This window comes from Capronia epimyces (assembly GCF_000585565.1).
Source record: "Capronia epimyces CBS 606.96 chromosome Unknown aczIQ-supercont1.3, whole genome shotgun sequence".
NCBI classification, from domain to species: domain Eukaryota; kingdom Fungi; phylum Ascomycota; class Eurotiomycetes; order Chaetothyriales; family Herpotrichiellaceae; genus Capronia; species Capronia epimyces.
In genome coordinates, this window is record NW_006912906.1 from 1,555,533 (window position 1) to 1,568,506 (window position 12,974).

The window sequence follows — 12,974 nt, forward strand, 5'->3', positions numbered from 1 at the left end:
CATCGGCAGTAACATTGAAAAACAGGGACTTACTTTTCAAAGACAACGCCGAGTACGTCTTCCACGTCCCCGCCTTCACCTTTGCCTGTGATCTTGGCCAGGCAATCGGCCGCGAACCGGAGATGCTCTGCTGCAGTAACAATGTCGATGTCATTACGGGCTGCATGTGGACCAGCGAGATCAGGATCGAACAGATCGTGTTGTGGTTCAGACTGATCGAGAAAGTCGTTCAGATGAATCAAGCATTGTCTCAAGTACGTGCTTTGGCGATGCGTCACAGATAGGGAGGCGGCCCAGTAGGATTGTGCTTCAGCCGGGGTCAAGGAACCAGTCTTCTCGCCTGTGGCTGCAGTTGTCAAGGCTCTGAACGCACTGGTCAACTGTGTAAGGACCGCCTGAATCCCGCCAGGGTCGGATTGATCAGGCTCCCAGAGGACAGATGCCGCTTCTCTGCAGGAGGTTGGACAAATTCGGTCAGCTGGGACCGTGGGAAATATTTCACTGATGTAGGCTTTAAGGCCAGTCATTGCTTCAGGGTCATGGCCGAACTGTCCGACGAGGTCGATCTTGTTCAGGACGACAAGAATCGTCTTCCCAGCAGCGGCGCACTCCTCAACGGCTTTGACGACCTGCGCGTTGACATGTACGCCCAGCGAACCGTCTGCCTTCTTTTCGACCGCTAGTAGTGCCACAACGACATCAGAATGCAATGCTCGCTCGCGGGCTCGACGGATGCCTTCCTGCTCAACCAAGCCAACAGGACCGTGGCCGTACTCTTGGCTGAGGCCAACGTCTGAATTGCTGCGCAAGCCTGCCATATCGCCTAACCGGCAAAGCCAGCCGTTAATGTCCACCGTGACATCGACAATGTCCCTTGTTGTACCTGCTTCGGCGCTGACAATGGCTGCTTCTCGACCGACAATGCGATTCAGCAAGGAGCTCTTGCCAGCATTTGGCGCCCCAAGTAGGGCTATGCTGATTCCATTCCGCAAGAGTTCTCCCTTGTTTGCATTCTGAATGTGGAGTTCGATCTGTCTCTTCAGCACCTTGACCTGTGCAGAAATCGACGCCATAAACTCTATCGGCGAATCATCAAAGTGTTGGTCCTCGGAGAAATCGATCAAGGCCTCGAGCTCCCCGCGAGCATACAATAGCATTGTTCTCCACTCTTCGTATCGTTTGGCCAGACCGCCATCTGTGCCACTGACGGCGAGCCGGCGTTGCTGTTCAGTCTCGGCGGCAAGAGTTTCCCCGAGCGCTTCCGCTTGGGTGAGATCTAGTCTCCCGTTGTAGAATGCCCTTTTTGTAAACTCGCCTGGTTCAGCAAGACGGATTGCTGCCCTGGATTCTGCACTCGTCCGCGCGCAAGCAGATATTGCCTCTAAGACTGAGCGAACGATTGCCGGGCCACCATGGACATGCAATTCTAAAATATCTTCACCCGTCACGGTGTTCGGCGCAGGGAAATATAGGACGAGGGCGCCATTATCGAGGATTCGATCATGCAAAGACCTGGAGTCGTCGGGGCCATAGAGCCTTCGTAGGACAGCAGTGCGAGGTTTAGGGTCGGGTCGATTGGGACAGAGCCGTCGATACACGCCGAGGCATGCTGGACCGGAGATACGGATTACTGCTATTGCAGCTCGTCCTGGAGCAGTGGATAAAGCGTAGATGGTATCCGACACAGGGGGCCTGCCGGCATCAGAACGCCATGCCTCCAGATCTTGAACTATCGTAGAGGAAGCATATGGGCGTAGGATTTTCCGAGGCGCCGTAACACGGAGTGTATTGGTGGGGAGGGTTGAAACGACATTGCAGCGTGTGGCGACGTATCTGGCGTACCTCGCAACTTGATAACGTGTCAAATACCGAGCAGCGATGGGACATACCATCCGAACGGTATTTCGCAAGAGAGATGGGAAGGGAAAAGTCGCGGAATGGGTGGTGTAGAACAATCTGCGGTCTCCAATCTCAAATTCCAGTCACGTGCACCAAGTTGAGACATACCTACCTACCTAATAATAAGGTACGGTACCTCCTAATTAACTCCGTACGGCGTACTCCGTAGTACTAAGCACTCCGTGCCGCACACGGCGGCACCTGCTGGACTCTACTTGTACTCCGTACAGCTGCGTTTAATGGACATGGCAAGACGTTGGATCTCTGGGGAAGGTTTTGATCAAGACTGTTTTTATTACATGCATTGACATCCGGATTCGCCAACCAGAATACAAACTGACAGCGCACAAAATGAACATCCTTGACCGCGGTCTGAACACGTCCTATCGGCCTGACCACAACCTTCGATGGCCAAGATCGCTGCACCGGAATGCTGATGTCTCTGCTGACCGAACAGATGACAATGGTGATCGGGAGGCGGGGGCGGATTATCAAGAACTAGTTCCTGTAAATGGTTAGCAATCACCTGGGTGGATTGAGGTAATACGCACAATAAACCAAGAGTCAAGTCGCCATGAATCTTTGCCTTGAGCTGGACTTCAATGTCTAGGTTCAAGTCGAGTCGTAATCTCAGTTGCTCATCTGTCCCACCCTCATCTTTCTCTCCTCCCTCTTCGTTGCCGCCCTTGGAATGGAGCAGACCTCCAAGAGCCTCATGGGGCTTTCCCACTGCTTTACCAACATTTCCAACAGTGTTGTCGAGAGCGCCGCTGGCACCATCGACGACACCATTAACGGTCTCGCCGACCTCATCAACGGCGTCCAGGGGGCCGCCGCCTCCTCCCTGCTGCTGGGTTTGTGCTTGCGCTTGCGCTTTCCCGCGGTTCCGGTTTCTGGTCCTTCGTGCGCCCTTCTGCGATACGTCGCTTCGATATGCACTGTCGGTGTCGCTTGGTGGTAGACTCGACTGTCGACCACGACCTCGGCTTGCTTGTCGCGACTTCGAGCGAGATTGCTGCTCCATTTTCTGTGGCTGCGGGGTTGGTGATGACGGTTCGTCCTGTTCACCTTCGGCGTCTTCTTTCTGTGGTGTACCGTTCGATTGAGCCTTCTGGCCCAGCTTTTTGGGCTTTCGTCTTTCTTCGGATTTCTTCGAGGAACCTGATGCTCCAATATTGGCAGCGCCTGAGGCGGATCCAGCAGCGTCGAGGTTGCCGCCGATTGAAGTTTCTTCGGTGCTTTTGGTTTCCTGTTCAGCAGACATGGTGGAAGTCAAGAAGGAAAGATGTAGAGGAGGGTGAAGATGAGGAGGTATGCAACGGGAGGACTCGACGTAAGATTACCAAGTCTATCAGCCAGAGCAAGGAAGGCAAAGAAGGGACCATGCACGAATTGTAGGATCAATCCACACCGACGTCACAAGATAGACATTGTCGGGCACGACCTACACGGTGTTGGTGTACACAGCGCGTAGCAGTGACGTCGAATGCTGCTATAGCCCGTGCATGGATGCGCCACAGATGAACTACGATGGCCATAGACGCTTGCCAAACGGGGGGGTTTCAACAGCGGAAAGACCAATTGTCGCAAGGGATGTTGCAGGATCGATCGCCGGGGCTGTCGGCGACAGGGATCCGGACAGGATCCAAGAGTAGAAAAGAGGGTTGCCCATGGGATGGGGAGGAGGATCTGACAGGGATCGCCTACCGTCGATGTCATCAGTCTCCAGCCAGTGACCAGGCGCCAGTTGTACTGAGACGTATCCCTCTTTGTGTGGAGACGCATGTGGGTGTTGTGGCATTCGTGGCACATCCATTCTGTCCAGCTGGTGCGAGGTGGCCGGCCGCATGAGAGGGAGGATCCCAGGTGCCTGCAGTGGATGTTAGTTCAAACAGCCGTGCATCCTGGTCTTCGCCCTGATACCTGGGGCACCCCGTGCCATACATCCCAGTGAGTGCGTCTGTGAGATTCACGGCGCGAGAGCTACGGAGTACGTATGCACCAAAGACTTGGAGAGTAGAGCAGCGCAGGCGCAGACGGCACTCGGGAAGACAGGCGAATCGGCGCCTCGGCCCTCCGCTACCCCTCGCGTGGCAGCCCCATCATTGGGCCATGCTGCACCCGCACACGTCATCTCCCTGGCAGTTGGAACAGCGCCACACATATCCGTACTACACCACAGACCCTGGCCGTCAGCGCCACATCAACAGGATCCTGGGGTCCCAGCCGCACCAAGACGCCCCTTGCCAAATCAACGGTGAGACTTGAGCTGTCAGTTGCCCCCGCCTTGCATCCGCCGACCAGGATTATTCCAAGTTCCGAGCTCATAGCCACCGTCCGTCCCCAAAACGACGTCTGCGATCTGCATGAGGATCCCGCTGCTTCAAACAGAGGAACATCCCGCCATGAGGTAGGTTGACGGGGGAGCGACATGGATACCGGACGCGATGATGTCGTTGTTGAAGTCTCCTTTTCCCGTCTTGTCTCCCTTCCCCTCGACAGTGCCATCGCTCATCATAACCCTTCTCCAAGTTCAATCTCTTGTTGCTGTTAAGTCTACCTCTAGTATCTGCCTTCTCGCTGACACCACTATTTCCATCTCTCTTCACTCTCTCATAGCTCTGTGGTCAGTATGTCCGAGCCACAGCAGACCCCAACGCCCGAGAAGACGCCCGGCAAGAAACCAAGTCGACCTGCGGCGCCCGAACGTAGTATTTCCGAAGTCTCGACGACGTCTGGCGACGACCAAGGCTACGAGTCACGGTCCAGGTCGCAATCACGACGGAGAAGAAGGCAGAATCAGCGACAGAGGAAAACGGCTCAGGGCGGGGCTCAGGCCGGAAATGCCTCTGCTCAATCCATGGCCTCGATCGACGAAGGCCCAGAGAGTCAACAACAACAGCCGCAGCCGCCGCAGCAGCAATGGTTGACGAACCCCGATCCCCGTGACATCACAGAAGCACAGCCGTTTGAAAGAATAAAGCCACCCTCCGAGTCCATGGTAGGCCCGGTGACATACGCCCGAATGCTGCGAGGTGAAATTCCATGGCGAGGCGCACCGCCCACACAACCCCTGGACACAGCAAAACCCAACGATGCAAAAGACAGCACCGGGAAGGACCCGATGGATCAAGATGGATTGAAACTGCGCTTAGAGCTGAACCTGGATATTGAGATTGAACTCAAGGCCAGCATACACGGTGACTTGACGCTAGCACTCCTGTAAGTCTACTGATCCCCTTTATTCACAGCACTGGTCTAAACGCTAACCATAGTAATTGATCCTCAGGGCTTGATCTGGGCCTTCCCAAGGTCAAACTGCCCAAACTTCCCAAGCTACCGAAATTACCGAAACTGCCCCGAGCCGGGCTATGATGAAAAGGAATCAATTGAGCCATGTTGTGATGGAGGAACCAGCATATTACTTCGTATCGAAGCTCCTTGGGTATGGGTCTGGCCCGAGGCGTTGCAGAGCTCAGAGCCGGGGAATGATCGTTTTGTAAAACATAATGTACCTTCCTCAGACCATGGCTCCTGTGTCTTCGTGCCTTCGTGTCATCGTCGTGTGTGTTTTTTGTCAGTGAGAGTGCTCGCCATGCCCCGCCCCTTTCTCTGATTGAATTGGACTTTGGGGGCTTCGTGCTTCGGATTCCTCTTGGGTGGCACGATCATCCTGTACAGTTTCGCCTCTGGCGCGCTTGACCGCTCGCTCAATACCGTCAAGCCCCATCTTGAGCACAGACATCTTGGGTCCGTAGCTTATCCTCACGAAGTGGTGGCAAGGACTATCGAACAGGTCTCGTCTCTTTGAAGGGTTCAGGTCGAAGAAAATTCCCGGAACGACGATGGTCCGCTCCTTCAAGAGCGCGTCCAGGAAGGAGAGACCGTTGGAGAGATCAATGGCACTATCCTTGGGCAAGGGCGGGTCCAGCGTTGTAAGGTCGAGCCAAATATAGAACGTGCTGTCGGGGATTTCTTGGTCGCCTTGATTAAAGCCAATCTCTCTCAGTCGTTTGAGAACATAGTCACGCTTCATCTTGAAATGGCGTTGGAGAGCCTTCATCTCCTCTCGTACTTTGGGCGGGTCCAGCATTTCGACTGCGGCCTCCTGGAATGGCACGTTGGTTCCTCCATCAAGGTAGCTCCCGGACGATCCGAGGGCTTGGATGAATGGTTTAGGACCGACGATCCAGGCAACGCGCCAACCAGGAAGTCTGAAACGTTTCGTCAGACCGTCGACCAAGATGACATCGTCCTTATCAACGTCAATAACATTGCTTGCGGCCGAAATCGTGCTGCCGTCACAGCCCGAGTTGTAATTGTAGCCAGCATAGAACTCGTCAAAGATCAAGGTAGCCCTGTCCCGGCAGATGTCCTGTATCAGTGACAATTCATCTGGATCCAAAGCATGGCCCGTAGGATTGCGCGGGTTCGAAGTCAAGATAACGGTTGTTCCCCGAGCAAGCTCATCCGCAACCTTATCAGCATGAATGTGGTACCCATCGGCGGAGGACAAGGGGGTAGGGATGGCCACAAAGTTTCGGAACAGGCTCAACATCTATACGACCACAGTCAGCAGATATGGCAACCGCCTTTAGCCCTGATGATACGCACCTCACTATACGCAGTATAGTCAGGAATGAAGAATCCCAAATATGCGTTGCCAAGCACAGCAGCGATCCTGATCAGGCCTGCTCTTCCTCCCGGCACGATGCACACATTCTCCCACGTGTATTGAGACTCCTTGCCCTGGCGGTAGTGCTCATTGTAGAGTTTGGCAACAGCAGCCCTGAGGGGTTTGATTCCCACGACAGGCCCATACTCTTGACCTTGAAGGGTTACAGGAATCGAGGTAGGGCGGGGAAAGCATCCTTCAATGTCATCTCCGACTTCAGGGGCGCCTTGACCCAGATTGGCCCATTTCTGAGGCTCGTCGGCATAGCCATGTTTAGCAGCTTGCTCTGTAACCCTGCAGAAGATCAGCACCACGTTAAAGCACAGTTGAAAAGACGGAATACCAGATGACACCAGTGCTAACTCTAGAGGTGTCTAGACCAGCATGAACTCTGTGCGCGGGGTCGGATCTCAGGTTCTGGTGGGCACTGGAAGAATGCTCATCCTCTGGATGCAGGGAGAAGCGACGGCCATCTGCACTAGCATGCAAGGCTGATCTCAAGGTCGACACGCGTTTTGAGGAAGAAGCCATGACTAAGACGTAACGGTAGTATTCAGTCGTGGTGGGTAGGAGTAACGTCAGGTAGGTGCATGCGGATTCTTGGTACGGATACTTGGCATGATCTGAATGAGATTCAGTAGGCACAGGTGGTCAGTATCCGTACTCCGTACAGTGCAGAGCCGACTGTTACCAGGTCCTTCGTAGTAATTACCTAGGTAGGCAGTCAAGACAAGATGCGAGTCTCTGAGGCTCAGGCTGGGGAAGTGCGGAGAACGAGAACCGAGTTGGAAGTTGGAAGGCAGAGGCAGGATTTGGATCTACAGAGTGCCAAGCTTTCTCCATGCTTAGTTTCAAGTTAAGCTTAAGCTTAATTCTAATTGCCGTCATTCAACTTGGAGTCCGGCACTGAATACGGAGTACGGAGTACGGAGCGATAAATTGCCCGGAGCCTTGTTTCAGGCTCAATCCAATAAATCCCAATTGCTTAGTTACTGCTCTACCTTTCAGCATGTTTGCTCCACCTCTCCTCTATTCCCTGGACCTTGAAACTGTCTTCTACTACGTGGATGGTCTATGAGTGACGGGTCAGAGAAATATCACTGAGCGCGTTCGTTCTCTTCAAAGAATTCACTTGATGCCATGCCACTGTGAATATCGAAGCTATTCGAATCCCATCACAGTCATACTTCATTCCAGACGCGGTGACGGTTGTTGTACTAATTGAATCCGACATCAATCAGGCCTGACCTAGACGCTTCCTGCAAAATTGTTGGGGACTCAGGAGTTTATTTATAGGATACTCGTATGTACGTTTGGTGATGTTTTGGGTGAAGCAGTGAACTGAGTTGAATGCGTGAGACAAATCAGCTCAGCAAGATATTGTTCTATCACGATACAATACCACAGGTTGCCAGTGTGCTGATGAGATAAGAGCAGCCAGATTTCGCCGAGGCCATCACAGGGCGTACTGTGCTTGACAGCTTGTGCGTACAGTACCCTCCAACCAGAAATAACACTCATTTCGAACCATCAGCTACAAACACAAACACCATCTTGACCACCTAAAGAGACTTTCCCTATATTTCTCTTTCTACTACTCAATTTCTCCTCCAAGCCACTCCCAGTTTCTCCGACTCACATATCTCGATGGGTTCTCTGCCATCCAACACGTCTCATTCTCTTTCAACGTACCTTGACAAGGCCCACGTACAATACAACCAAAAACACCCACAATCCCGTGAGAACCATGTCGAAGCATGCAGATACATGCCCGGCGGCAACACCCGGACGGTGCTACACACCACGCCGTTCCCCTTGACCATCGACTTAGGGCGGGACTGCCATCTCACCACCGTCGACGGAATCAGGTACGTCGACTTTCTGGGCGAATATACCGCGGGCATCTACGGTCATAGCCACCCGGTCATCAAGGACGCGGTGCAGATGGCGTTGGAAAGTGGATGGAATTACGGCGGCCACAACCCACTCGAACCGCAGCTGGCCAGGAGGGTGTGTGAGCGGTTTCCAGCCGTGGAGCTCGTGCGGTTCGTCAACTCGGGTACCGAGGCGAACATGATGGCGATTGCAACGGCGGTTGCGTACACGGGGAAGAAGAAGGTGCTGTTGTTCAATAAAGGTACGTTGAACCATAGCCTTTGATCGTTCAGCATTTGTGGGTAAGACTATTTGTACGATGCGAAAGTCCCAAGCTGAAAAGCAGGCCCCAAACCCCGAGCAGTTCAAGGATTGATTTACCGTCTCAGGCTACCACGGTTCCACCATCTCGGGCAACACATCGGCCATCAACCTGCCGCACGAGTTCGTCGTGGGCACGTATAACGATGTCGAGGGCACTGAAGATCTAGTACGCTCTCTGCTGCCGTCAGCCAAGGATACATTGGCCGCGATCCTGGTCGAGCCCATGCTCGGCAGCGGCGGCTGCTATGCAGGCACGCCCCGGTTCCTAGGCAGTCTCCGCAAGCTGGCCGAGGACGCCAACGCCCTCCTGATCTTTGACGAAGTCATGACTAGTCGTCTGCACTACCGCGGCTTAGGGTCGCAGACCGGCGTCACGCCCGACCTGATGACGCTGGGCAAATGGGTCGGCGGCGGCATGAGTTTCGGCGCCTTTGGCGGCCGGAGAGATATCATGGCTCTGTACGATCCTCGGTCCGGCAGTCTCCAGCACCCAGGCACGTTCAATAACAATGTCTTCACCATGGCCGCTGGCATTGCTGGCTGCGACCTGCTGACTGCCGACAAACTCGGCGCTTTGAACCATTTGGGCGACTCCATGCGCCAGCAGATCGAACGTGTCTTGTCCACGAGAGCCATCCAAGGCACTTTGCCTGCAGGCCCAGTAACAGACGACATGCAATCACCCCAACACCCGCGTTGCCCACCCAAAATGTTTGTCAGTGGTGTCGGCAGCTTGATGGCCATCCACTTCGCCGGCCCGGACAGGGACTTGCTGCAGGGCTTGTTCTTCCATCACATGCTCGAGTCCGGAGTCTACTTGGCCCCACGTGGATTTATTGCTTTGAACATCGTGCTCACGGAGGAGCACATTGCACAGTTTGTACAGGCGGTTGAAGGGTTTTGCGACAAATATGACCGGTTTCTAATATGGTGAGGACTGGGTTATGGCGGCGTGGTTGTGCCATCACCGTGGCCGCCCACGCGTCAGGGTGAAGGAGCCCCTACAATGGCCTTGGGCGACCACAGATGACAATCATGAGGACATGAATGGCTTGACGACATGCAGGTGAATCTCTTGTAGAAGCCTGATGTTGTACTGGAGGCATCCGTTGTGGTAATGATGAGTGTATGCGGTCTTCTAGGCTACGTGTCCAAGGATCTGTGCAGTATCAAAGTACTCTATGACACATGGCAAACAGACAGCTGGGTCCCTCTTGTTGAACGTAAGACTCTTCCAGAGATGTGCTTGTCACAATGGTCTTTTGTTCGCCCTTCGCCATTCGAGGGGCTGCGCTCCTCTGGATATTCCGTAAAACCGTACTTCTTCTGCGATCGTTTGTTGAAGAACAGACGGCTGTGCAATAGCCTGGATAGGTATATGTACAGATCCCGCTGCATCCAGACCGTTGAAACAGACACTTTTTCCATCGCCCTTTGCTCCCGCACCCAGCTTTCTCACATCTGACAAGCTGCTCCTTTAAAAGCCCAGAGTCAGGTTCAACAGCAGACGCTGAGAGCAACCAAAATATGAACTATCATCCCAAACACGTCTCGCCCTTCGAGCTGATCATCGCATTCGCCAACTGCGTGGTATGGCTTGTCGCCGCGTACTTCCTCTATCGCGTATTTCAGGAGCGACGACATCTTCAAGCTAAGGCCCGGGCGCGGGCGCCGCCTCAAGGAACATCTTGTCTCCAGGTGGATGAGCAACGAGAACAACCGAGCCTGCTTCCCGACAACGAGGGCGAGGTGTTTCCAGCAAGCAGGGAATGGGAACACTTCAAAGCCAGATTTGGTGGTGGAATGGCTTGACTCTGCGACCTTCCCGAAACCAGAGGTGAGATTTGATGTGAAATATATAAGTGTCGTTGGCTGACATGATCCAGAGACGTGCTTTTCGACAACGCGAGAGGCGGATCTTTCAAGATTGCTCCTCCGGTTCGGGATGAAGCTGAATCAACTACCGTTCCGTCTGGGATATGCCGAAGAGAGAGATGGTGACTTCACTCGGTTGTCTCAAAAGCGTCCACTGCCCGAGATGTCTTGAGGCCGGCTTCATGCCTTTATGGTTCGGTCCGAGCAGCGAGGAAATAATGTTGTGAGGTCCATCGAAAGCAGAGCTCATTGATTGACCCAGAATTTCCGTTGTCGAGCAGGAGGAGATGCTAGGAGCTGATCAAACGGTGTCAGGAAGCAGGGCGAGATTGAATGAAGAATTCATCGGGACCTCTCCTCTCCCTCACAGCCGTGCTAGACTTCAACTCCTGATCGGGAGGACCTCGATCCAGATTTTCGATGCCAGAAGACTGAGGCCTCCTCCCCATTCCCATTATTCCGTTACGCTGACGTTGTCAGTCACCGCCACCAGGAACCCCTGGTCTTCTTCCCTTCATTTTGTTTCTCTTCGGCCAGCTTCTTCTCCATCTCAAGCCGTTCTTTCTCCTCCTGCTTTCTTGTCAACTCAATGACTTCGACTCTTCTTTTCTCTACAGCGGCTAGTTCTTCCTCCTTCTGTTTCCGCCGCTCTAATACACCTGCAAACCATTCTTCCCGAGCAGCATCTTCTTCCGCCTTGGTAGCAAATTGTATCATACAGCCATTCATGGCGAGATGCTGAGCTCGGCAGTGCCATGCTACGCTGACTGTTCGGCCGCGGGCGCAGTCGGCGAATTCTACAGGAAGAACGAGTTAGAATTGTGAATGCAGAGACATTGGTGATTGAACGGAGGCTGGGGGCTCTCGGTGCAAACCGACCTTTGATTTCATCGGCACATCTTGACCGGACACGAGCGTAGTACAGTTTGCGGACCTCAGCTTCCTGGGCCGGCGACAGCGGGAGAGGGTTGCGGAGGTTCTGCTGTGGTCTGGATGTTGAGGGCGGTTGTGGCTCGGGAACGACAGAAGGAGCCATCTCCATTGCTTGATCTATGTCAAGAAGATGGCAGCAGAAGTATAATGTAGCTATAGCAAGAACAGTCAGACGCTGGCCATGCTAGGTATGCACTCGGGCAAGACTGGATATCATGATGCAGTTGACGATTGAGCATTATTTAGAATGAAGCTCGTCGAGCTGACCTGGATGGGCATCTGCACGCAATGCCCGATGGTCGGTGGAGTAATTGGCGGCCCGTGGAATTTTGCGGCCGCCCCAAGACCTTCCCCCAAAACATCAACAGCGTCTCTCTGTTTATTGTACTTCTTTGCAACCGCAGCATCTTTTTCTCGCCGGCAAAGCCCCTCAGCCTCGATCTACGCATCCTACGTAGACGCAATGTCGTCGCTTCGAAACGCCGTCGCCCGGCGCCCGCACAAAGAGCGCTCGCAACCCCAATCTCGAGAGAAATGGGGTCTTCTGGAAAAACACAAGGACTATTCGCTCCGTGCGCAGGACTACAATACCAAGAAGAAGAAACTCGCGCAATTGTCTCAAAAGGCCCGGGAGAAGAACCCAGATGAATTCGCTTTTGGCATGCTGAGCCAGGGCAAGGCCGGCTTGGGAAAACACAAGGCTGCCGGTGACAAGAACGCCCCCTTGAGCCATGATGCGGTCAAACTCTTAAAGACTCAAGATGCAGGATATTTAAGAACTGTAGCAGCCAGAGGGAGGAAAGAAATCGAGAGATTGAAGGAGGAGGTCGGCATGGACGCTGTGACAGTGGGCCCGAGTGTGGGGAGACGGAAAATATTCAGCGACGACGAGGAGGTGCTGAGCAGAGGGAAAAAACGCACCTCAAATGGTGAGGTGTTGAGACAAGATCCTTCCGAGCCTGCACCGGGAATCGAGGAAACACCGGACTTCCAGACACCAGACTTCCAGACACCAGATCTCACAGATCTCGAGGTCATCTCAGACCCTCCAGCGTCTAAACGCAGGTCGAAAAAGGCAGTGGCAGCTGAACAGGGCGCAGCGGCCCGCCTACGCGCGGAACGGAAGAAGAGAATACGACTACAAGGGATGCGCGTTGCGAAACTCGAAGCACTGAAAAAGAGACAACAAGAGATCCTTGCAGCCGCTGACCAACTCGAATTGCAACGGGCGAAGATGGCAAGGACTGTTGGAGGGGTCAACAAGAACGGGGTCAAATTCAAGATACGGGAAAGAAAAAAGTAGAATGGTTCCAGAAGACGGAAAATGTCCATTAACCAAAGCGTAATGACGGAATGAGATACGATCCTACCAATTCATCGGTATCTATTGCTC

At 53.6% G+C, this 12,974-nt stretch overlaps 8 protein-coding genes across 8 annotated transcripts; 4 read left to right on the top strand and 4 right to left on the bottom strand.

The window, feature by feature from the left end:
- Positions 1-29: 29 nt before the first annotated feature.
- A1O3_03826 (tRNA modification GTPase) lies at positions 30-1,892 on the bottom strand (the record flags this gene model as incomplete). The annotated part of the gene is made up of 1 exon (XM_007733961.1): positions 30-1,892. One exon carries the CDS (start codon positions 1,890-1,892, stop codon positions 30-32), a length of 1,863 nt encoding a protein of 620 aa, XP_007732151.1.
- Positions 1,893-2,397: 505 nt separating this feature from the next.
- A1O3_03827 (uncharacterized protein) lies at positions 2,398-3,163 on the bottom strand (the record flags this gene model as incomplete). Its single annotated transcript, XM_007733962.1, has 2 exons — positions 2,398-2,404; positions 2,451-3,163. The coding sequence occupies 2 exons, from the start codon at positions 3,161-3,163 to the stop codon at positions 2,398-2,400; spliced, it is 720 nt and encodes a 239-aa protein (XP_007732152.1).
- A 1,368-nt stretch (positions 3,164-4,531) lies between these two features.
- A1O3_03828 (uncharacterized protein) lies at positions 4,532-5,125 on the top strand (the record flags this gene model as incomplete). The annotated part of the gene is made up of 1 exon (XM_007733963.1): positions 4,532-5,125. The coding sequence occupies one exon, from the start codon at positions 4,532-4,534 to the stop codon at positions 5,123-5,125; it is 594 nt and encodes a 197-aa protein (XP_007732153.1).
- Positions 5,126-5,476: 351 nt separating this feature from the next.
- On the bottom strand, positions 5,477-7,105 carry A1O3_03829 (uncharacterized protein; the record flags this gene model as incomplete). The annotated part of the gene is made up of 3 exons (XM_007733964.1): positions 5,477-6,457; positions 6,514-6,868; positions 6,918-7,105. The coding sequence occupies 3 exons, from the start codon at positions 7,103-7,105 to the stop codon at positions 5,477-5,479; spliced, it is 1,524 nt and encodes a 507-aa protein (XP_007732154.1).
- Positions 7,106-8,221: 1,116 nt separating this feature from the next.
- On the top strand, positions 8,222-9,707 carry A1O3_03830 (uncharacterized protein; the record flags this gene model as incomplete). The annotated part of the gene is made up of 2 exons (XM_007733965.1): positions 8,222-8,711; positions 8,839-9,707. The coding sequence occupies 2 exons, from the start codon at positions 8,222-8,224 to the stop codon at positions 9,705-9,707; spliced, it is 1,359 nt and encodes a 452-aa protein (XP_007732155.1).
- Positions 9,708-10,300: 593 nt separating this feature from the next.
- On the top strand, positions 10,301-10,585 carry A1O3_03831 (uncharacterized protein; the record flags this gene model as incomplete). Its single annotated transcript, XM_007733966.1, has 1 exon — positions 10,301-10,585. One exon carries the CDS (start codon positions 10,301-10,303, stop codon positions 10,583-10,585), a length of 285 nt encoding a protein of 94 aa, XP_007732156.1.
- Positions 10,586-11,128: 543 nt separating this feature from the next.
- A1O3_03832 (uncharacterized protein) lies at positions 11,129-11,684 on the bottom strand (the record flags this gene model as incomplete). Its single annotated transcript, XM_007733967.1, has 2 exons — positions 11,129-11,445; positions 11,528-11,684. 2 exons carry the CDS (start codon positions 11,682-11,684, stop codon positions 11,129-11,131), a joined length of 474 nt encoding a protein of 157 aa, XP_007732157.1.
- Positions 11,685-12,044: 360 nt separating this feature from the next.
- On the top strand, positions 12,045-12,884 carry A1O3_03833 (uncharacterized protein; the record flags this gene model as incomplete). The annotated part of the gene is made up of 1 exon (XM_007733968.1): positions 12,045-12,884. One exon carries the CDS (start codon positions 12,045-12,047, stop codon positions 12,882-12,884), a length of 840 nt encoding a protein of 279 aa, XP_007732158.1.
- Positions 12,885-12,974: the final 90 nt, after the last annotated feature.